General features: G+C 49.1%; 7 protein-coding genes across 7 annotated transcripts; 4 read left to right on the forward strand and 3 right to left on the reverse strand.

Annotated features, from left to right (window-relative positions):
• Nucleotides 1–1,866: 1,866 nt before the first annotated feature.
• On the forward strand, nucleotides 1,867–5,531 carry EI90DRAFT_3144538 (kinase-like domain-containing protein; the record flags this gene model as incomplete). The annotated part of the gene is made up of 17 exons (XM_039065157.1): nucleotides 1,867–2,181; nucleotides 2,243–2,282; nucleotides 2,341–2,368; nucleotides 2,420–2,525; nucleotides 2,586–2,648; nucleotides 2,745–2,877; nucleotides 2,929–3,014; nucleotides 3,069–3,183; nucleotides 3,239–3,477; nucleotides 3,537–3,741; nucleotides 3,794–3,930; nucleotides 3,993–4,076; nucleotides 4,130–4,183; nucleotides 4,318–4,420; nucleotides 4,489–4,522; nucleotides 4,574–4,835; nucleotides 5,043–5,531. The coding sequence occupies 17 exons, from the start codon at nucleotides 1,867–1,869 to the stop codon at nucleotides 5,529–5,531; spliced, it is 2,493 nt and encodes an 830-aa protein (XP_038920040.1).
• An 863-nt stretch (nucleotides 5,532–6,394) lies between these two features.
• On the reverse strand, nucleotides 6,395–8,246 carry EI90DRAFT_3043387 (kinase-like domain-containing protein). Its single transcript, XM_039059252.1, has 5 exons — nucleotides 7,972–8,246; nucleotides 7,525–7,904; nucleotides 7,437–7,469; nucleotides 6,984–7,379; nucleotides 6,395–6,918 (listed from the first exon to the last, which is right to left on the reverse strand). The coding sequence occupies exons 2-5, from the start codon at nucleotides 7,816–7,818 to the stop codon at nucleotides 6,760–6,762; spliced, it is 882 nt and encodes a 293-aa protein (XP_038920041.1). The 5' UTR covers nucleotides 7,819–7,904; nucleotides 7,972–8,246; the 3' UTR covers nucleotides 6,395–6,759.
• EI90DRAFT_2666096 (uncharacterized protein) lies at nucleotides 7,762–8,906 on the reverse strand. The gene is made up of 3 exons (XM_039053430.1): nucleotides 8,523–8,906; nucleotides 7,968–8,467; nucleotides 7,762–7,904 (listed from the first exon to the last, which is right to left on the reverse strand). Exons 1-3 carry the CDS (start codon nucleotides 8,682–8,684, stop codon nucleotides 7,859–7,861), a joined length of 708 nt encoding a protein of 235 aa, XP_038920042.1. The 5' UTR covers nucleotides 8,685–8,906; the 3' UTR covers nucleotides 7,762–7,858.
• On the reverse strand, nucleotides 8,682–13,332 carry EI90DRAFT_3152220 (uncharacterized protein). Its single transcript, XM_039065779.1, has 4 exons — nucleotides 12,964–13,332; nucleotides 12,782–12,905; nucleotides 9,952–12,726; nucleotides 8,682–9,893 (listed from the first exon to the last, which is right to left on the reverse strand). The coding sequence occupies exons 1-4, from the start codon at nucleotides 13,302–13,304 to the stop codon at nucleotides 9,129–9,131; spliced, it is 4,005 nt and encodes a 1,334-aa protein (XP_038920043.1). The 5' UTR covers nucleotides 13,305–13,332; the 3' UTR covers nucleotides 8,682–9,128.
• A 21-nt stretch (nucleotides 13,333–13,353) lies between these two features.
• EI90DRAFT_2991932 (Brix domain-containing protein) lies at nucleotides 13,354–15,024 on the forward strand (the record flags this gene model as incomplete). Its single annotated transcript, XM_039056125.1, has 4 exons — nucleotides 13,354–13,533; nucleotides 13,620–13,850; nucleotides 13,913–14,432; nucleotides 14,498–15,024. The coding sequence occupies 4 exons, from the start codon at nucleotides 13,354–13,356 to the stop codon at nucleotides 14,881–14,883; spliced, it is 1,317 nt and encodes a 438-aa protein (XP_038920044.1). The 3' UTR covers nucleotides 14,884–15,024.
• A 219-nt stretch (nucleotides 15,025–15,243) lies between these two features.
• EI90DRAFT_3144541 (WD40-repeat-containing domain protein) lies at nucleotides 15,244–16,696 on the forward strand (the record flags this gene model as incomplete). Its single annotated transcript, XM_039065158.1, has 9 exons — nucleotides 15,244–15,440; nucleotides 15,500–15,547; nucleotides 15,605–15,692; nucleotides 15,745–15,842; nucleotides 15,897–15,936; nucleotides 15,975–16,050; nucleotides 16,106–16,167; nucleotides 16,197–16,291; nucleotides 16,342–16,696. 9 exons carry the CDS (start codon nucleotides 15,244–15,246, stop codon nucleotides 16,694–16,696), a joined length of 1,059 nt encoding a protein of 352 aa, XP_038920045.1.
• A 1,657-nt stretch (nucleotides 16,697–18,353) lies between these two features.
• Nucleotides 18,354–21,174, forward strand: EI90DRAFT_3152222 (cytochrome P450 monooxygenase CYP63). The gene is made up of 9 exons (XM_039065780.1): nucleotides 18,354–18,971; nucleotides 19,026–19,217; nucleotides 19,271–19,356; nucleotides 19,410–19,918; nucleotides 19,973–20,141; nucleotides 20,196–20,503; nucleotides 20,555–20,582; nucleotides 20,644–20,798; nucleotides 20,860–21,174. Exons 1-9 carry the CDS (start codon nucleotides 18,682–18,684, stop codon nucleotides 20,902–20,904), a joined length of 1,782 nt encoding a protein of 593 aa, XP_038920046.1. The 5' UTR covers nucleotides 18,354–18,681; the 3' UTR covers nucleotides 20,905–21,174.
• Nucleotides 21,175–22,242: the final 1,068 nt, after the last annotated feature.

The following is a 22,242-nucleotide window of genomic DNA, read 5'->3' on the forward strand; positions in this document are numbered from 1 at the left end:
ACGACTCGAGGATGATCGATCGCCAACGGACGGTTTTACATGACATCGCACCCCTTCTGACACGGCCATGTACACACGATGCACCTACACAATATTGTCCCATCCGTTGTCTGCCGTTCAATTAAGCGATTTTCGACCAACACCGAGTGCCTCAGTAGCGGCATCGCCAGAGATGTTCGATGGCTCGTCCTTGTTTTGCTGTTAGTCCTAGTCTTTGCGGCAGTATATGCCCCAAATTTGTGCTACTAATTATGTGTACCACAAGTGGGAGAACATGTTATTCTCCACGCAGCTTGGTTCATGATTAAGCCTGGAGGCGTTCTATCAGACGGTCGTCATGATCCAGTAAACCCCTTCCAAAGTCTGTCGTTCGGTCAAGTCTTTCGCCATGGCGTCTTGGGTTTCAGCCATCAGGTGTGGCGAGGTCTTGGGTCATCTCTCCGCCCCAGAGCACTAGTAAATTTTGTGCCAAGGGGTGTCGCCAAGAATGCTTGCTCTCCTCTGCTCCTCGAGGAACTGGCGGCATTCGGAGCAACCGATTGTTTCTAACAGGATCGAAGTTATGGCATCATCGGAGCGCCCCAGGACGTACATGACACGTCTGCGCCAGTTTATTCATTCAGCACAAAATCGACTCGTTGTCGGAATTGATCAGGACCTCGCGTTTGGTGGTCGTATGACTTCAAATTAAGCGAAAAACGCGGAATTGTTCCTGGCGTCTCCGGTGATTAACTTCAATTCCTACTTTCGGGTAGTGAGGCCATCTGCGGGAAGTTGCCTCGACACTAGGATTGAAGTCTGGAGTTGTCCAGGTTCACTGGGAAGTTTCATGGATGCCAGTTCGCCACATGCAGCTACATATCTGTTCTCTCGACCACTCTCGCATCGGCAGCTGCGCTGCAAGTATTCTTGAACGGAGAAGACTCCATCGCGAGAAGAGACTATCCGCATGCAAGAATGGTCCCCCATGCGTAAATATTAAACCCGAGTCCGGATCAAGGTAGAATTGACAAGGAATCCCTATTGATAAAGGCTTAGCAATTGATACTCCGACTTCGTGTGCTGATCTTCGAAGCAAACAACAAAGGTAATAAGTGGACACTTGACATCGTTCAAGAGGGGCATCACCTCTTAGACCCGTCACTCGTATGTTACTGAGTTCATTTGGCACAGATGTAGATACTCCTACCAGGCACCTGAAACATCTGCCCCCCCCCATCCAGCGTAAGTATTGGCACATAGATGGGAAAAGTCCCTATCATCAACAACAGGGTCTTCGCACCAGATTCATCTGTAGGGATATATACCGACGTCACTGGCAAATATTCAAACCATGCCTGTACATTTGTGCATTGTACGGGTGGATACTATGGGACATAAAACATGTTCGCTGAGGGATTCTCCCATTCCGAGCCGAGCAATTGGGTTACGTCTTGTATAATCGAACGTTCAGCCGGTTCCCTTCACAGTCCCGCTAGGCCCTCAAAGTATCGGAGAAATGGCCCTAATATTCTATCACTTGGTACTTTATGCAAGATTCAATAGTTCAAGGCAGCTTGACTTGTTGAAGCCAACTATTACCACACGTCATGAGGCCGCAAGCTCAGAAATTCGAAAGCCACACCTATACCACAAATGCATTGATAGCAGCCATCCTTATGCAATGACTCCGCGGCTTGTTTGTTCCGTACCTGTTTATGGGCCTGTGGACTCAAAATATCTGAAAATGGCCTTCCCTAGCATTGCTCGTTATGCACTCACCAATAACTGCCGCAGGGGTTTGGACACGTGCACGGAACCGCGAATTTCAATTTCATCTCAATTGTCCTTCAACAGATCAAAAACACCTGGCAGTAGTAAATATTAATGCTTGCAGCGGCTACGCAAGCAGCATCATCTTTCTTCAAAGTATCTGCGATATCGCAGAACTACATCTATGCCTCAAACAATACACCAGCAATTCCATCATTTTCTTCAACCTCTGTGACACGTACCGGCTCGCCTGCGCCACCACAGAGCAACTCCCCGCCATTTACCTCAGGATTATGGCGCGTTCAGGAGGCAGTACACAAGACGAACGGGAAGCGCGTCAGCGTGTGGTCATTCGATAAGAAGAACAGCTCTCTTGATCGGCTAACTGCTAATGCAAGGGACCGTGTTCTAGAGGTATTGAAGGCGGAGGTGGGTGCGGAAGTCATATCATGTCTTTGATCATGGGCTCATGTGCTCCTGCGTATAATAGGCTACTGCTTTAACGAGGATGCGTCATCCCTGTGTGTTAGGTATGCCAAGTATGATGTCCTGACACTTCAAGCTGCGCTCATGATGTAATGGTACCAGAGGTGGTTGAACCACTCGAAGAGACAAGGTGGGCTCTAATTGCCTCGCGTTGTGACAAGTCTTGATTAACTTATCCCAGATCGGAAATGGTTTTTGCTACTGAGCCGATCATCGGCTCATTAGCGATGTCAATACCTGGTTCTGCCATTGCTTCGCGCGATTCCGAACCATTAGACGAGATAGAGGTACTCAATATGCTCCTTCCACTGTTACCCGCTCTCACGTATTTTCCACCTAATTTCTAGATACAAAAGGGTGTGTTACAACTGACCAAGGGACTGGCCTTTCTACATACTTCTGCACGTCTCGTGCACTCAACTTAAGCCCCGAATCAGTGATGATCAATGCAGCCGTACGTCGTGCGAGAGACACCTTTGGCTACTTTCCCTCATACAAACCTTTAGGGCGACTGGAAGATATCGGGTCTCGGTCTCATAATACCCCTCCTTGGGCTAGACGGTAGTCCCACAAAATGGGAATTTCTATCGTATGACGTCCGCATCCCCCCTTCCTCCCAACGATCCTTTGACTACATGGGTTCGTTTGTCATGTCATCCTTATTAACAAGCCCATTCAACATGTTTGTAGCTCCCGAATATGCACTACAAGAGCAAATAGTCACATCGAGCGACATGTATTCCCTTGGGTGTGTAATATATGCTGTTCATGCAAAGGTACTGCGACTCAGCTTGGAAGAAGATTGAACTACTGCTGAGTCCTCGTCCCAGGGCGTCCCACCCTTTCGGAATCACAACAGTCTAAGCTCCATGCGTAGCAATCAAGGGCGCCTTGAGGGAGGTGGGGGACTCCCGGGCATGGAATCGTGGGATGTTGATCTCCGCAGTATGTGTCGATTATGTTCTTTGACTACTAGCTCATTTCTATTCCTGGGATATAGACCTAATCTCATCGCTTGTCACTCCATCACCTATGGCCCGTTTATCTACCGAGACGATTGCTTTGCATGCTTGGTTCTCAGGTGTGGCAGTCTCGACGCTGAATTTCTTGGACCCAGCAACATTCGCTCCAAAGCCGAGGGAAGAAAAAATCGCTTTTATGAAGGGTTTGCAGACGGTCTTGCCCCGATTCAGTGAGGGGATGCGAAAACGGAAGATTCTTCCTAGTATCCTTGCTGAGGTGCGTCCCTTAAGGCCCGAAATCATTTTAAAGTATCTGAGTGTTCACGCACACAAAAGATGAAAGACCCTCTTCTTCTTCCTTCCATCCTCCCTAATGTCTTTAACATCTCCACCGCACTAGACGCAAACCAATTCCAGGAGATTGTTTTGCCATCCTTGAAGCCCCTGTTCACAGTTAAAGACCCACCTCAAAACATGATAGTTCTTTTGGAGAACCTTTCGGAATTACAGAGGAAGACTGCCAAAAACGTCTTTCGAGCAGGTTGAGATCATGAGCCTTACTTCGTTTAATGAAAAGTTGATTTGTCTTGTAGATGTTCTCCCATTGGTATACTACGCTCTGGAATCTGAACATCCGCAGGTGCAGGAGCGCGCGCTGCAGTGCGTCCCTGATCTGTGCGAGACGATTGACTTCGCGGAAGTCCAGAGCGTGTTGTTCACTAGAGTGGCCGTGAGTTTCCCTGCATAATCCACAGTGGGATGTCGATTCTGAGTAACGATTTTCCATCATAGTATGTCTTCACAAAAACGAAGATATTAAGCGTTAAAGTGAGCTCGTTACAGAGTTTCTTAGCCCTTGTGAAAACGTTGGACCAGGTGTGCAGTATTCAATGACCTAAACGTTCACGATTTTTATGTTTTCTTGCCAGGCAAGTCTGACGCAGAAGCTAGTGCCACTGTTGGCCAAGATACGGACAAAAGGTGTGGTCTCCTAACGTTTTCTTTTCTTGATCGTATGGCTGAGTGATATTCATATCTCCAAGAACCGGCTGTGATGGTAAGTTCAAATACCAATATTTTCCCATCGTATCTGTCAAGTTGATTGGTTATGCACTAGCTCGCCACACTTGCCGTTCATGAGGAAATGGGGAAGAAGATTGATCGGGAAGCAGTTGCATTGCAATTGTTGCCACAGTTATGGCAGATGTCAGTTGGGCCTCGTGTGTATTCACTTTTTGGTTGGAAATCATGTCAATGGAACGACATGCTAACAAATTTCGTCCGTTAGTGCTCAATGTTGAACAATTTGGTCGTTTCATGAGGTATGCTCCACGCGGAATCCCTTCCTAATTCTGACACTTGACAATTTCCAGTGTAATTCGCAATTTGAGCGAGAGAGTGGAACATGAACATTTGCAGCATTTACGCGATTCTCAGCGAATCGAGGATCGTAGTGCGGTCCCCGTCAACGGAGTGACGTCCTCGATTGCGGCCTCCGGCCCTGTCGATTTCGAAACTCTTATCAGCAGTGGAGCAAAGACGGGTGCTTCCAGGACTTCCCAGTCACTTCCGCCTAAGGGGGAGAATGGGGATAGCTGGGAAGATGATGTTTGGGGGAGTATGTTGAATTCAGACGTGAGTGATTCTCGGATCTCATGTTGACCAAGTAAATTTGACACCGTTGTGAAGCCGCCATCACAATTGGGATCGAGCCCCTTGCCGCTAGCCCAGCCTGCGGGTTCTCTGCCTGCAGTATCTGCCGCCACACCCCCCTCGCAGTCCCGATCTGTTCCATCCAGTCCTCGATTTGGGTCAGTAGTAGCGGGAGCAGGGGCTAGGAAGTTAGGAGCAAGATCTTTTGGCGCATCATCCTTGACCTCGTCACCACTCTCAAATACGTCAACATTAACTTCATTTCCTTTTCCTACCCCTCCCTCGACTACATCAACATCGTCCCTGTCGGCTCAACAGCCGCCACTTGCTCACGCCGCTCTTCCGCCACCCCTGGCACCCCGGCCTCCTTTGTCTAATCCGATGCAACCCAGTACTGTCTCATCGAAACCAAACTATAATATCGCGCTGGAACCGGCTCAATCGATAACCTCTTTCTCGCAGCCCCCAAATTTACCACAAAGCTCGTTCTTTGCGTCGCCCCTACAACCTATACAGCCCATGCAACCCAACTACATGTCTTCGCCTGCCCCCCTACCTGCTTCAAAACCAACATCATCTCCTACGACGTCCATGACACCATTAGTACCAACTCGGGTCACAAATACACAACAAGCAAAGTCAAGTCCTGATTGGAGTGGGTTTGATCCGCTGTCATAACCAAGGAGGTGCTATTCACATTCTGTCACGCTGACCAGCACACTTTTCAAACATTCTCTGGAACTGGATATTCCTGTTACTATCTTCATGTCATGCGCGTGGAAATCAGACTGTTATTCCTGTGTCACTCGAAAGCTTGCCCCAGAACATTGACCGTTTACCTTGGTCTACAGAGTTAGCAGTTTGACAATATCATCGAGTTGAAACGTCGCATAGTTACATGATCCCCTTGCTACAAAAAAATCGCGACACGAAAGCATTTGGTGGCTGAGCTTGCCAGGCTTCTGTTTGCAAGGGGCGTCAAATTTCTTTTCAATCCCCGTGAGAAATTGTTGCCTCGTGGGAAATGGCCAACATGTTACGCCATCTGCGGCCATAGGAGTCGCATCCCGTCTGATCCGAGTGCCGCTCAGTTAGTACTATGGTAGGGGACTACATGGGAATCCTGAGTGCTGTAGTTTTCGTTTTTTAGTTTCCCTTTCTGCCACTTCTCTCTTTTCTTCCCAAACTAAGAGCGTCAATGTCGTCAACCACGAGCGTTCTCAAATTAACGACTTGTACGAGCCAATCTGATTGGTCACCCACGCTATCTAATCACTGGTTACCCACCCGGCTGACACAATGCAGCCTCCCATGAATATTGTGAACTTGGACATCACAGGAGTCGACTCCGCGATCGGAGATCGATTCTTCTAGTAACTGGATCCTTCCGTCCTGCTGTATCTCGCGCAAGTATTCTTCTGGACGGTATCATAGTCTTGTGAAGTCTGAGCAGTGAAGATAATGTGAAACAGTGGGGGAAGGCCTCTTTCAATGCGCAAGCCCGACCGTCCAGTTTGAAAATCCTCATAACAAAAGTAGCCTGGTACGCTTCCTCCACTGTTTATTGGATGTCCTGCGGTGCGCTTGGAAATGCCTGAAGATAGTCTACTAGCTGCGTTCCGTCCAATAATAATGCGTACAGATGAGTGCGGGAAGAACGAAAATGGAGTGCTAGAAGCAGCCCGACCACAAACGGAGGGTGATCGAGACAGACACAATGAATGACAGAAGTACTATAGGATCATGGGCTCTGGTAGCGAGGGCGCAGGAATGTGGCCCGAAAATAACAGCATTAATACGTTCAAAGAAAGTGTATGAGGAATCTTGCACAGCAGAACAGGGGAGGATAATTAACCGAATAGGGGGTGAGGTTCGGAATAACTTAGATCAAACGAGGATACGTGGCCTAGAAGTCCAAGAATTGCCACTCATGTGGATCAGATTGCAATTCTGGTGGTAGTGCCGATTCAGGGAACAAGCCGGGGAGTTCCATTGGTTTCGGGTATGGAAGTCGGACGAAGTTGCGGGTATCATCTGCTGACATGACTTGCGGGACCAATGGGGCCTGTGTGAAACACAAAAGTGAGCAAAGACGGCGGCAACGCTTACAAGATTTGTGGAATGCATCACCTCAATGTATCCATTTTCCAACGCGACCCAATCTACACCCTCGAACCACGGGTGGTTCAGCACATCTTCGGCACCCCCTTTTAAGTTTCCTAGCCTTTGACTCCGATCATGGTTCAGAAACGCTTTTATAAACTCCTTGCTCCCTAGATCGAGCTCATTGGGCCAGTATACCCTTCCTCTCACTATCTTCTGATAAATTCCGAACGGATGTTCATCGAAAAAGGGCGGATAACCAACGAGCATTTCATATGTAAGAATGCCACATGCCCACCAGTCCACGGCTTTGGAATGACCTCTTTGTTCAATGATCTCAGGTGCAAGGTATTCCGGTGTGCCGCAGAGAGTCCAAGTACGATCGTCTACTACTTTCGCAAATCCAAAGTCGGTAATCCGGAGCTGTAAAGCAAGTTAGCACATCTTTTTTCCAAGCTGGAAAAATACAACAAAACTGACATAACCCCGATGGTCAAGTAATAAATTTTCTGGCTGTTAGGGTTGAATGCTCTCAGCCTCGCATTATCCAACAGGCGATTGTACATACCTTCAAATCACGGTATATAATATTATAGCGGTGCAAATAGCGAAGAGCGAGAACAATGCAGCCCAAATAAAATCGAGTGACATCAGGCGTGAAGCGGCCTGCTCTACGCAGATGCGAAAATAGCTCCCCACCCGGAACATAGCTCAGAAGCATATAAACGTTCAAGTGGTCTTGGAAGGTGGCATACAGATCGACGATAAATGGATGTTGGATACGTGCAAGAATGTTGCGCTCGGCCACCACATGCTTGACTTGTCTAAGCCTTACAACGTCTGCTTTGCGTAAGATTTTCATCGCGAAGTGTTGTACGGTGTCAGGGCGGTGATGGGGGGAGTCAGCATGAAGGCAGACAAGTAGGACCTTGCCAAACGTGCCAGTTCCTACGTGAAATTTCAGAGTGAGTTAGAGACACAAGTATTGGGGTAGTAGATGAGGACACGCGCTTACCAAGGGTTTTAAGTACATGGAAATCGCGAAGTAAGAGGGGTTGGCGAGGGTCTTGAATATAAATATGCTCTTGAGGGAGAGGCAATGGTGCTGGTGGGCCTTCCTCCTCCGGTTCGGCGGAATCCTTCTCCTCTGGGGCATCCAATTCGTCATCAGTCAGCTCGAGATCATCATCATCATCATCGGCCCGGCTATTCGAGGGCTGATCTCGATCTTCAACCACGCCTATATAGATAGGGTCTCCAGCCAAGGATTCCGCTGCACCGCACACAGAGTCCTCCACTGTATTGGTAGCAGTATCCAGCGTCGCCTCAGACGGCGTAGATTCTGAGAAATCTTCGTGTGCTTCGTACAGGGGCTCAGAGCTGAACCCAAACGAAGGTGGTGGGTCGTTAACTCCTTCAAATGGGGCCGACTTGAAAGAAATATCCACTTCGTCGCAGGGAGTCACACAATAAGCGCCTGGATCAACGACTTGGACGTCTCCGTATTCCATCTGGGATGGGAACAGCCGATTAGATACAGGGGCCGCGAACAACTTGCCCACGAACGATGAGCGTGACGATGTTTTTGAAGATGATGTCCTGGAATGAGGCTTCGGCGAGTCCCGATGTTTGAATTGATCGCAGCTCAGTCGATTTATCCCAAAAATTCACTTTATTTGTGGTCTGCGTTGGCAGCGTTGGACTTATTCTTTCAATTGTTGCAAGCATCTGTGTTTGGAATGCATCTCAGCGTACCATCGAAGGAGCTAAATACACGCTGAGCCTTCCAGTCACATTTCACAAAGCCAGGATGTGGGTAAAGTTGCGTATGAGATGGGCGTGTATGCCACGGGTGATACGGCTTGCAAATCACCGCTTCCAACAACACCCCCGAACAACTGATGGCGGTTTGCAATGCTCATTGGGGGAAAATGGAAGAAATGGAACGTCGTGCTAAATTGCCCTCCTAACTAACAAAACTGGCAACGTGTCTCAGCCTGAGATGGGAGGTCAATGTCCGCTCTCCGCTCCGTTCCGAAGGGGAAGATGGAAATTGGTTCTCATATTAGGGGTTGGAAGTTACTACAATAAGTATGACGGTAAGATAGTGTTGCAGCTCTACTGACGCAAATGATGCAAAGAACGAAGATGACAGAGGCGCATCTTAGAGTGTTAACGGCCGGTGTATGATTTATGTAACGGAGTGTGAGGCCGAGATGGATGGGGCGTACGTGCTCCAGAACGGTTAGCCAGCGTCTTCCGGATTCCTTGTGAGAATGACGATCCGGTCTCAGCATCGGAGAGAGGCAGCGTGCCTAAGGCGGGCGATGCCCCAGGAGATGCCTTGAGCGAAACTGGTGTAGAGGGTCTCGATGTCATTCGCGATTGAGATGCGATACGTTCTTCGCTGAACATTTCGAGGATCTCCACGACATCATCAGTCAGGGAATCGATCTCGTCAATTTCCTCCTGGCTCAATGGCGTGGCTTCATCATCTTGGTCGTCATCATCACTGTCGCTAACATCATCGTTTTGAGCAAACTTAAACGCCGATTGAATGAGGCGCTCCCGACTTCGTTGCGAATTCGCTGCACTAATCCCTTCAAACACGCGAAGCATACACGCCTCAAGATATGTTTTGAGTTCTTTTACCGGTTCCAGGATATTTTGGTTGCCTTGGACAGGAAGCCAATTATCACATATTAATCCTGGGTCGGCGGAAAGGACTTGGTGTGCACCAAAGAGAACGTACGTGACGACGTCAAGTCTAGTAGTGTCACGAAGGAAAATTGTTGCATTCGTGGCGGTCGAAGCGACAGAGACGTTGCGGACTTTTTCGGTGAATGTGATGATATGTTTTTCGTAAGGCTCACGCTTCGCTGCAGACTGCCGTTCTTTCTTTATTCCGTTTACGCTGCTGGGATGTATGAGAGTAGCCTACGAATAAATTAAAACAGTAAGGCAGTGATAGGTAGAGTAAGGGGAGACGCTAAACCTTGTCTTTCGAAGTGCGATAAACACGCTCGCTCGTCCGAGCAGCGAAGTTCGGTTGACTGGCGAGAGCGATGAGAGCAGCTAATATAGGAAGCGAATCGCTATTGACGTTCAACTCGGGAAGAATTTCTGACTCGCTCGTGATTTTCCGCTTCCACTTTGACGTAGCCACGAACTGAGACTTCGCAAAAGCGGATGAAGCCCGGCCACCAGCTGAGGCATCAACGACACCCGCGTCCAACAAAGATTGAAGCAATGATGTCCGTACTTTCTCGATCATTAGCAGAGTCGGTTTGGACAGAAAGTTCTCGCTACAAAATTGGTTTGCTTCGATGAAGTTGCCACGACTTTGCTTCTCCCACCACACTGTATAGGCTTGCAAAGCAGCAAGAGAATCGGACAGGAAGGCTTTTGGCGACCATGACTTCTTCATGGAAAACGCTTCGGTCCTGAGATTGACCGGAGAAAGGAACGGATCACGATTTGCCATGAGAGAGGCAAGTGTAAGTGTGGGACCTAAACATTTGAACAAACAACCATAAAGAACAAGGCGACCCAGAGCGGCTTCAATTGGCAACTGCAGGAGGACACGTCCCAATGATGTCAGATGCTCATTTTGGTCCAGTGCTCCTACTAATCGAAGAGTCTCAAGCGCAGCTTGGACACGCTCCGGCGATGGGGGCTCAATCAAGGATGCAAATATCTCCTCAACTTGCATGCCAGGGAAATCAAGCGCCTTAACGTGCATGACAACATCGCTGAGGTCCACACGCTTCATTTCGACGGTTTGATAGGGTTCCAGCGTCGCTAGGCGCGTTTTCGAGACTAAGCTATAATACTGGCCGGGACGGTGACGTCCTGCTCGTCCAGCGCGCTGATTGAGGTTGGAAGTCCCTACCCAAGCAGAAACCAGAGATGACATATGCCGCTCAGGGTCGTAACGCTTCTCCTTGACTTTCCCAGTATCAACCACATAAACAACATCGGGAATAGTAACAGAAGTTTCGGCAACGTTGGTTGCAAGGATGATTCGGCGGACTCCATGAGGGGCTGGCTCGAATACGGCTTGCTGCTCAGCTACAGGAATGCTGGAATGCAGTAGATGGATCTTGTACTTTCTTGTGTCGCTTAAATTCATCCCCAGAAGGGGGAAGCGTTGTGGATCCAGGAGTATGCGCTGTACAGCAGTTATCTCCTCCCAGCCTGGCAAGAACACCAAAACGTGCCCAGATTCGGATCCCCGCAAAACGTGCGCAACGACCAAAGCAACCAAACCAGATGGCACATCCAGATTCTCCCCTGCATCACGAGTGGCCGACGGTTCAACAGCGCGAATATTATTGGATCCCCGGCTGCGCAGTGCGCCAATAGCAGAAGGGCCAACTTCGTTCCCAAGGTAATGCACGACATTGCGCTCCTCGAACAACCACGGCGATAGGCGTCCGACATGTTCTCCCGATAATTGAGCAAGGACATCTTCTAGATGGTGTCTCTCAACAGGAAAGGATCGCCCAGGAACGTCAATAACCTGCACTGGTTTCTCGTTCACATCTTCAAAGTAGCTCTGGAACAAGGATGGGTCGATGGTAGCACTCATCAAGATGAGCTTCAAGGGTTTTCCCCGTGCTTTTCGATCTTGAAGTAGCCGCTTGAGCACCATGAGAGTTAAGTCCGTGTCGACATCTCGCTCGTGCACCTCGTCGACGATGAGGTGTGTGACGTCATCCATGCTTCTGCCATTTCCCGAAGATGGCGAGTCATACAGCGCGGATTGCATACGCTTTAGGAATATGCCAGTTGTGCAGAATGTGATTGATCCATGGTTCATGGGCAATTTGGAGTCAAAACGAACTTGGTACCCGATCTGGTCCCCAGTAACTTGACCTCGCTCTTTTGCTACTCGCTCTGCGACACTAATGGCCGCAATACGACGAGGCTGGGTACACACGACGTTACATTCGCTCCCTTCGCCTTTCGCGATGTAAGAATCAAGAATAATCTGAGGGATTTGGGTCGTCTTGCCAGAGCCGGTTGCCGCCATGCAAACTGTGACATCTTGAGATTCAAGAAGATCGATAAGTTCAGATGAGCGAGTAAACACCGGCAATGCGTGTCGTTGCTTGCGCATGTCAGCATGGACCGGGTCAGACATGTAAGATTCCAAAGTGTCTTTCATCCGCTGAGACTTATTCTGGAGGAAGGTTTGATTAGGGGCGCGGTATCGTGCACCTGTTGGTAGGGAAACAGCTGAGGCTGACTCGGAATCTGAACTCGAATGTGATGGCGACCCTGTGTCGGCTGACAATGAGTCATCATGAATTGGTTTTGGACGATTGGAGTAAAGTTGAGTTCGCGATAATCCATGATTTAACCCCTTCAGCTTCGCTCCGAGCCTGCCGCTGCCATTGATCCAATGGGGCGGAGCAAGTTGAGCAGTAATCTCTTTCTTCTTGTCCTGCTTCTTAGAATCAAGAAGGAATGAAGGCCATAGATTGAGATCACAGTTGTCAAGGTACTTGACAGCGTCTAGATAGGAGCTAGAGATCGCAAGTTTCTTGGAATGGCCTTTTCCGACACCAAGCCTGCGATCCTGAATCGATAAGTTCACTACCCACGTCCCTCGCAAATCACTGGGCACAAGCTCAGGAGGTGGAAGATCATATTTCGCACAGTAGAATTCCACGAAGGCCTTTGCGCGTTGTAAATCGAGTGCCGTCCCATCTCGCAACACAGTCTCTGGTTGTGGAGCGTACCCGCTGGCCAATACTTGGTCAAGCTAGGGCAGGTGTTGCGTTAGCGTTCGGTTCAGCGGAGGAAGACGGACACCTCACAAGACCGGACTGGGCCAACTGCAATACAATAGACAAGTATGCTGTCTTTTCTGCATTGCTTCTGGTGGTACCTTCTCCCACGCCTGTGATGGAAGCGGGGGGGTCTGCGAGAGTCAGAGTTGTTCTAATAAATTGAAAGGACATAAAAGAGAAATCCAAAGAAATTCCAATAACTATAATACTTGAAATGAATTTTTCCATTGTAGGATCCATATGACGAGCTCGAGATTGTTGGCTTATTTAGGTTCTTCCTGGCACAATATGTGGAGACGGCATTCTTAGGCGAGTCGAGATGCTTCGAGGCAACACCAACTGTGGGGTACAGTGAGAGGACACGCTCCTCAGTCATGAGTGTCCCAGAGGAGGGTGTAGACCGCTTCTTGTGCTGACGGGGGTGTTGAGTGGGGGAAGATGCAGGTCGTTTATGAGAAGGCATCTCAGGCGTTAGACTCCGCTTCACTGCTGCGACTGATGTAGCCAGTGTCCTACTAATAATAGGTCTGAGCTGCAGTCTCACAAGCATACGCCAGTTGGAGAAAAATTAACTCGAACACAGCCACCACGAAAGTAGCATGGCGCGCCGCCGAAAAACGAAAGCTCGACCCGCAGCCTCAAATGATACGCCTGGTGGAAGCAGCCCTCAGGTGCCAAGAACATTCGTTGTCAAGCATGGTCAGGTTAGCACCTCTATAACAAATCTAGTGCATGACATGCGGTCGGTCATGCAACCCAACACGGCCACAAGACTTAAAGTGCGTAAACCCCCCATTGCGAAAGCTTAAACAACGCCAGTGAGTTGCATTTATCCTGAACGTTAACTGATAGCTTTTCCTCCCAGGAAAGGTCCTATAATAAACTTAAAGACTTCCTTGTCATGGCGCCTCCACTGGGTGTTTCGCACCTTCTTGCATTCACGTTGACATCTATCGCCCCTCACCTCCATGTTATCCGATGTCCTTCCGGGCCCAGTGTCACATTTCGGGTTGAGAGATATTCACTTGTTCGTGACCTGCTAAACGCGAACATAGAAGCCAGGCCCATAGGTCAAGATTTTAACACCCCTCCCCTGGTAAGTTTGGCATACAACTTGGTCATGATGGATGACACCCATAAACATCCTAACACATACAGTTGGTGCTTTCTTCCTTCCCGCCTCCTGGTCCCAACACTCCCGCGCATATCCCCCTTCTCGTGACAACCTTTCAATCGCTTTTCCCCCCGCTTTCTCCTAAAACCATTTCTCTCGACTCTGCCCGACGAGTGGTGCTCATATCATATAATTCGGATCTTGGGACCATAGATTTTAGACATTACTTGATCAAGATTCGAAAGACAGATCCAACACAACGATTCCGCTCCATCTTATATCGGACTAGCGACGCACGAAATCTCGGACAGGAGAGAGACCTCTCAGAGTATGTTCTTCGGATGTTGCGCAAGGCCGACGGTAATGCCATTGCGCATTCGGCTACGCAAGGCTCAGATTCGGATGAGGACGAGGTCCAATTCGATAAGACAAGCAGAACGAGGACTAAGGATGGAAAGCATTCGATTAGGCTCTACGAGATCGGGCCAAGGATGGAACTGCTGTTGATGAAGATTACAGAAGGATACCCGGGAAATGATGGGACAGTCTTGTACCATCATTTCGGTTCGTGTCTTGGTTTTCTTCTGCGGTTGTAGTTTTCTCACGGGGTTCTTGGTGCTGTCACACAGTTCAAAAGACTGCTGAGGAGGCGGAAGCATTAGCGGCTTCAGTGGCCGAGCGCCAGCTCCTCAAGAAGCAACGTCGAGAAGAACAGGAAAGGAATGTCGCCCGCAAGAAACTGGCCAAAGAAATGCCAACGGCGACGGGGGATGGGAGTGACGGGGAGGATGGGAGAGCCACGGAGAACGAGAACTCTGATGTGGACGAGGACCTATCGGAAGATTACGGTTTGAACGAGGATGACGACACTGGGGAGCCCTCGACGAAGGTGAAAGTGATGAGGATGAACCACTGCATCCTCGAACCAAAAGAGTTCGAATACGCGGATAAAGATGATTTTTTCACAGTTCTTTCACAACTCGAAAACTTTCTTTGCAACTCTCATTTTATATGATTAAACGCGGGGCAACCGGGTGACATCTGAATATGACATCACAACGCTGGACACCGTACCCCACCTACCGAAGCTACCCTTATATACATGATAGATGTGGCGGGCTGGGAGGTGTCGTCAGGCACGCCACTTACAATACTGAAAGGTAAAGCGTAGTCAAAGCTCGTCAGACAATCGTGAAACTATGCCTTTGTCCCGCCACAGGCATAGGTGGTGTTGGACTGCATGTCTAACATAATATAATGAGGGGCACTTGTGTTGGGCCGGGCAAAGGGGAAAAGCCATGCAAAAGAGGGAAATACATACCCAAAGGCTCTGAGTGGAAAGTGCCGGAGCTACCACAGCTCACGGAATTTCAATATGGCTACGCTTGCCCAGTTGGGCGTCGACAATCCAGCAGATTCCGTGGAGTTTTGCCCCTTTCCAGGATTTTCGAGTCTTCTCGCGTGTGGCACATACCAGCTCCAAGCTGGAGGAGACTCTGTCGATGATCCCCTCCCGCAAAAGCGCTTAGGACAGTGTCTTCTCTACAGATGGATCGAAGAGAAACAAGAGCTGTTAGATAACACTATATTCTTTGGTTTTCACGACGTTCACTCCCGGGTTTGCTGATCAGAACTCAGCTATATCGACATGAGCAAGCTGGGGTGTTGGATATGAAATGGTAAGCCCATCCTCATGGGTATCAACACCACCCTTCATGGTCGCACCATTGCCCCAGGTCTCGCTGTCTGTTATTGGAAAGACCCATACTGGCGATCGCAGATGCTGAAGGTCATGTCGTAGTTCACAAATGGCTCGAACACGAAGTGAGGACAGATCAAAGATCAACTCCTTGTTGCCATCTCACTTCAATCCCAGCACTCTTTGGAAACAGTTCAAAGCATTGATTGCGCCAAGGCCGATGTTCTGTGCCTCTCTATCGACTGGTCGGATAGGCGAAGACTGCCTGTGTCTGGGTGAATGAATGTGATGTTTTGTAACCAAATAACGATCAACCAGCATCCGTCTAGGCCAGGGTCTCTCGTGGTCTCAAAGTCTGACGGACATTATGTGTCCTAAGAGCACACAGTTCTTCCATGATATTCGAGTCTAATTGGTGCGCTCACGACTTCGAGTCTTGGATAGCGGCGTGGGATTACTGGGATGAACATATTGTCTACTCAGGTTTGACCGCTGCCTGCGAGTGAGTTGGTCACGCCTGACTTGCTGCGTTCTGCAGGCGGCGATGATTGTAAGCTCAAAGCTTGGGATATACGGCAAGAACCGTCGCATCCTATTTTCGTAAACAATCGGTAGGAAACATCTCAAAGTGGTCATCACTATTGCTAAGGCGTTCAAGGTTTGACGCTGGGGTGACTACCATTCAAAGTCACCCTTTTGTGGAACATTTGATAGCTGTTGGAAGGTGCTACACTCCAGGCTCTCTATCGTTTCTCCCGTTTAACATCCCAATAGCTATGATGATACCGTACGACTGTTCGATGTCCGCCAGTCAAAGGAACCCTTCGCCGCCATCAACATTGGAGGGGGTGCCTGGCGGGTTAAATGGCATCACAAGCCAGAGCGCTCACAAGATCTCCTCGTCGCTTGCATGCATGACGGCTTTAAAGTTCTCCAGTTTGGTCCCAACAGAATACCTGACTCTCAGGCCCTCGATCAATTTGGCAGCTTCAATATAATCAAGCGATATGAAGCTCACCAATCGCTGGCATATGGTGCCGATTGGAGCTATCAGGACGCAGCGGGTAGCGATTCGTATATCGCCACCTGTTCGTTTTACGATCACTCTTTACATATCTGGACAGGCTGACTGTATCTATTCTCCACATCTACATAACCTCATGGTGCGTGTCTCTGCATTCGGCGTGCTGTTTCTGGATATAATATCTTGAATGCAATGCTTGCGACTGAGTACGTTGACCAGCAACCGCGCTGCCTCCAAACAGCGGTGAAGCAGGGCCTAGTTGCATGTCCCACAGGAAGAAGCCAGCCGCGTCTAGCCCCCGGATATTCAACTCCGTTGTGCTGGGATGCGGCCATTACAACACTTCTAAGTCACAGAGCTGAACTCCGACCAGCATTCATTGGTTGCACTTGCTCGCATCTTGCCACTGCCATCAATGTCGGCTGATGCTGCCTCCTGATGGGGCAGCGGAATATCTCCAGGGATGTGATGAAGCTTTGTATTCGGCATGAGATTCTCCCGAGTGAACGGAGCCCACAATTGTACTCGTCCTCGGCCTCATCGCCTACGCATTAATCGAGACATCTCTGTTGAGACCGGTGATCGCCGTGAAGCTCAGTTCTTGCGACAACGGTGTCCGACGATAATTGATCTTGCTTGATTGCAAAACTTGAGAATGGGTACGATCAACGTGCGGGCAATACTCGCTAGCTCGTAGCCTGGTTCAAGGAATTTGTCCTTATAGGATAATGACCAGCCGACAAACCCTTACATGCTGTCGGTTCACATGATCACGCGGGAGTAGGATCTGCCTTAATATGCGAGACCAATTTCATTTCCCCTTCTTCTAAATTTTACTTGAATGTCGCTCCTGTGGAACATGATTATGGACTTCCAGAAGGATACTGCGCGTTATATTGATGACATACGCAGTCGGGCAATCGTCTAATAGCTAATCCAGGGTACGCCACCAGCCTGGTTTCGAGTTTATTTCCCTTCCCATGATACAGTTCAACACAATACTAATGGGAACACTACGACTATTGACAAGTTGTTAGTTGCTAACACAACCAAGTCCCTAAAGAGCACAGAAGTACCACACGCGGGGCAGTTGAAAAAAAAAAGGAAAAATAACAATTCACCTTTGTGTGCCCATGCTCTAATTAATCAATTCCCAAGTTATTTGCTTCACAAATGATTAATCCAACAGGGTCTCGATCTTTTTGCAAATACACACCACGAGGGTCCAAAGAACACTAGAAGCAAACATGCATTCTGGTCTAAACTCAGTATCGATCCTAAGTTCAGGACTACATTCCAACCCGCGATTTAGCGTTCAATACCAGCTAGTTTCCCCGTGACTGTGGTTTGACCCTCGGGATCATCGGCATTCAGCATTAGACTCATTACAGTCTGACGTCATAATTTGTCCTCGACACGATTCTGGATTGTCCCGTTCGATGGCAACACACGGGGTGTATATGTAAGTGGGGAGTCAAGGCTCCGGACAGGACATGAACATGGCAGGGAACCATCTTGTTCATTTGATGATTCTGGCCGAACTCTCTGTGCAACGGGGCGGGAATCCCCGCGCGTTGTTTGTTGGCCGCGCCTTCTCTTTCTGATGAATAATATCTCAACAGGGCAGGGTCGGTGCCCATTTTATCGTTGGGAATACGCCTAAGCGTGCCATTCTGATATAGACACATGATAGAAGTACTCCGGGTTCAGCCAGCGTATCAGGTTCAGGGAGGGGTAGGCAGGTGACCAGCCCCCCCTTTAACGGGAAGAGAAGGGAGGGGGTACGTTCTATGTAAATACCTTCCCACATCAGGCTATGCAAATTCAGATCCAAGGAACCCATCACACACCCATGAGACATTGAAATCCCTCAGACTTTAATTGGGCCCCTCTGGAAGTCAGCACCTTTTGTGATAGCTACGCATGACTCACCAATAAACCAATATACCCAGATGTCAAGCAAGAAGATCTCTATGGTTTCATATATATGATGGTCGCTCCTTTTTTCCTTCTCTTTTCCACTCAGCTCTCTTCGCCCAGCTAGCTAGAGACTGAGACGTCCCCACATTCAGCGCCCTATTAGCACTGACATGTTTTTCGTCACATATAACTATCGCTGTACGTTCTTGCTAAAACTTGCGAGCCTCCTGTGGCCGCCAGCGATCATCTCCGTGCTTGTGACTCGCTTTATCCTTCCATCTGACTTTAGAGCATCCTTTCTGCGGCGATTGATCCTTTATGTTGCGTCGTGTCTTGGATACTGGACTGTCAAGGTCCGATACACGCGGTTTAAACACTCTTGGGAAGCCGCAAAAATGGGAGCAGTTCTTCCACCCAGGATGAAGGGTAAATGGCCCGGGAACGTGGATGTCGTCCTCCGGTTAGTCACCACCGGTCGTCCCAACCGATCAGATGCACTTACACACTCTCCCAGTTCACTAGATATCATCAGAGAAGGATATTCCACTGAACACTATCAGGAATTCTTGGACGAGAACGGTTGCGATACATTGAACTTGGGATTATGGTGGGAGGATTCCTTCATTACCAGGAATCATCACACAGTGCAGGCGATGCTGGCAACGGATTTTGACAACTTCATGAAAGGCCCTTCGAATATCGAAAGGTCTGTCCGTTCTCCCCCACAGGTGTCAGGATCGGGGATTCAGCTCATTCCAGGATCCATGGCGTGTTCGGCGAAGGAATATTCGGAACTGATTGGCCAGAGGGGAGGGTTCATAGAGCAATGACTCGACCGTTTTTCGGTACGCAGATCCGCGAACCCATCTCTTAGAGAATGATCAACTCTGTACTCTAGCTCGTGAACGGATACGGGACTTCAACATATTTGATCACTATTCCGAAAAAGCAATACGACACTTACTTGCACGGGCTGAGACCAAACAATCTATAGACATTCAGGATATCTTCGCGCGGTTTACACTCGACGCAGCGGGAGAATTCCTTTTCGGGACCAACGATCTGAACACATTAGACCTTCCCCTCCCCATTCCAGGTCAATCCCTGATGGGCCCAAAAGGGGTACAGGTGGACGGGGATTACGGAGGATTTGTTCACGCCTTCGAGAGTGCTCAGATTGTTATAGTGGAGAGGTTGGCGTACAGGAGTATGTGGCCTGCCAGAGAATTCCTTGCGGACAGAACAATGGGGCATAATTTGGTCATGGACCGTTGGATGGCACCCATGCTCCAAGCGGCGATCGATAGAAAAAAGGCAAGAGGTCCTCAAGTGTGCGGAGACAACGAAGGGAATCTTATCGATCATCTAATGGACTCGACGAGTAACATAAAACTCGTTCGCGACGAGGTAAGCCTCAAAGCAATTGTATCTGCCAGACCCTAAAGGCACGAAAATCTGTAGCTCCTCAACATCCTTCTAGCTGCCCGGGATACAACTGCATCGCTTCTCACCTTCACCATCTATATGCTCTGCATGCACCCCGATGTTACCGCCAAACTCCGCACCGAAATCCTCAAACGTGTCCCTAGCGGCCCACCAAGTTTCGAAGACATTCGTCATATGAAATACTGTACGTGACAATTGTGGTTACCCGTTGGAGCTCTGTTTGAACCTCGCATTTCAGTGCGCGCGGTCTTGAATGAGACATTACGGCTCTTCCCTCCTGTTCCGCTTAACAATCGGGCTACTAAATCTTCATGTCTCGTCCCAGGTGATGCATCGACTAATGGGAAACCTTTATATATTCCAGGTGGGGACACGAACATGGCGTACCTCCCTCTTGTCATACAACGACGCAAAGACCTTTGGGGGGATGATGCTCAAGAATTTGACCCTGAGCGGTGGATTGACGAAGAGCGAGTGAAGAAGATAGTCGCTGATCCGTTCAAGTTTATACCTTTCAACGCCGGGCCGAGGATTTGTTTAGGACAGGTGTGCCAACAGTCTTGCACCAACCAGCATCCTCCTGACGGCTCGCTCCAGAACTATGCATATAATGAAGCAAGCTTCAGTACTCTTTATCTCTCCCATTTCATCATTTGTCACTGGGTTAACTGACCCACTTGTGTTAGTGATGGTGCGCATATTGCAAGTTTTCAGTGATTTCACCCTCCGACAGGAGGATGCACCTGCTGGAGCCTGTCCACCTGCGTCATGGAAAGGCGCGGCGGGACGAAAGGGCGTCGAGAAAATCTGGCCGCAGAATGCGTCAACACTATATTCCAAGGTGTGTACCTCCAATGATATCACAGTGACTCAGTATTGAGGAAACACCTTGATGTGGACAGGGCGGCGTGTGGATCCAGATGGGAATCGCCGTGAAGACAATGTAACCAGTGGTGTCTTTCAAGGGTAGACAGCGCTGTCATTTACCGGTGCTGCGGGAAGGACAATGTTGCAGCTCATTTGGTTCACGGAAGAAAGGATAACGACATCAGTCTGTTGTAGCCACAGCCTGTTTAGTGTAACGACCCGAGGAGAGCGATTTTGCAAGAAGGTCAAGGGGTACACAATTACCAATCCAGCTATAGTCTTGATGAGTGAGCCAATCATCGCGGTTTTCAGAAGAGCACTTGAATACCAGACTCGGCCGAAATGAGACCAAAGTTGTTCCTTGACACTGTGTTCGCGTTGGAAGCAACGATTACTGTGATACAGATGGTGCGGAAAGTAGTACACAATGAGTGAGACGTAGGATCCACAGCTACCGGAACTCGCAGCCAGCTTCATACAGCTTCCGGCTTGCTGGAGGAGCAGACAGCTTTTCGATGCAACCATCTATCGCCGAGAACGCGATGGAAACAAGGTTACATGGATGTTACATAATCTCGAATCTCTCGCCAGAAGAGCGGCGACTCGACACAAATAGAGGTAAATGCATGTTACCGAGGACGAGAATCCTTATTCGTTGCGAGTGCGACAGCTAGTAGAGTGCATGGCCTCGCCCAAGAAGTGCGAGTGTTTATCCAAGAAAAGCGTCGATGTTGCTCGTCGTCACAACATAGGTAGGTTGGGGTGGAGGTTGTGTCAGACCCGTGTCTCTGGCACTTACCCCTTTTCATTTATTCATCGTGTCCCCCGTACCTATCGGCTCGAATTACTGTCTTCATTTGCCATACCCGCCGTCGACTTCTTGCATCCTGTCTTATCTGCGCGAGTTATCCTGTGTCCGCCGCTTTCGCCCGCTACTACATACTTCACCGCCGCCGCATGCTTTTTCGAGCCTGGCATTTTGTCCTGGCCGCCGTGCATCCTCATTAACGAATCATTTCTTTGGGTTAGCCTTTCTCGGATTGCTTTCTGGTCTAGCCTTGCTTAATGTTGCGCTGCTCATTGTGGTCTGGAAGTGCTGTGGCCTTCGGTTACCCATGGCGAGTAGGTTCCTGGATACTTGCTTGACTTGCTTGTCGGCAGTGGGTTTTCGCTTTTCTGTTTTGCTGCCCTAGAGGCTTCTTGGCTGCTCCCTGTCTGCTGTCTGGTCTTTCTCGTGTATCTGCACCTCATTTCTTCTGCGTCCACCCCATTCTCCACCTTCCTGAATATTTTAGCCGATCGCTTCGCTACACTCTCGTGTGATCAACTCGTTAGCACACAAGTTTGTCGTACGACTAGGTACGGATCCTTCTGTTCTTGAGGGCCTCTCGGAACCGTCATCCCATATCCGTAAAAGC

The sequence above is a fragment of the Cantharellus anzutake genome, assembly GCF_015039405.1.
Source record: "Cantharellus anzutake strain C23 chromosome Unknown EI90scaffold_9, whole genome shotgun sequence".
Classification (NCBI taxonomy): domain Eukaryota; kingdom Fungi; phylum Basidiomycota; class Agaricomycetes; order Cantharellales; family Hydnaceae; genus Cantharellus; species Cantharellus anzutake.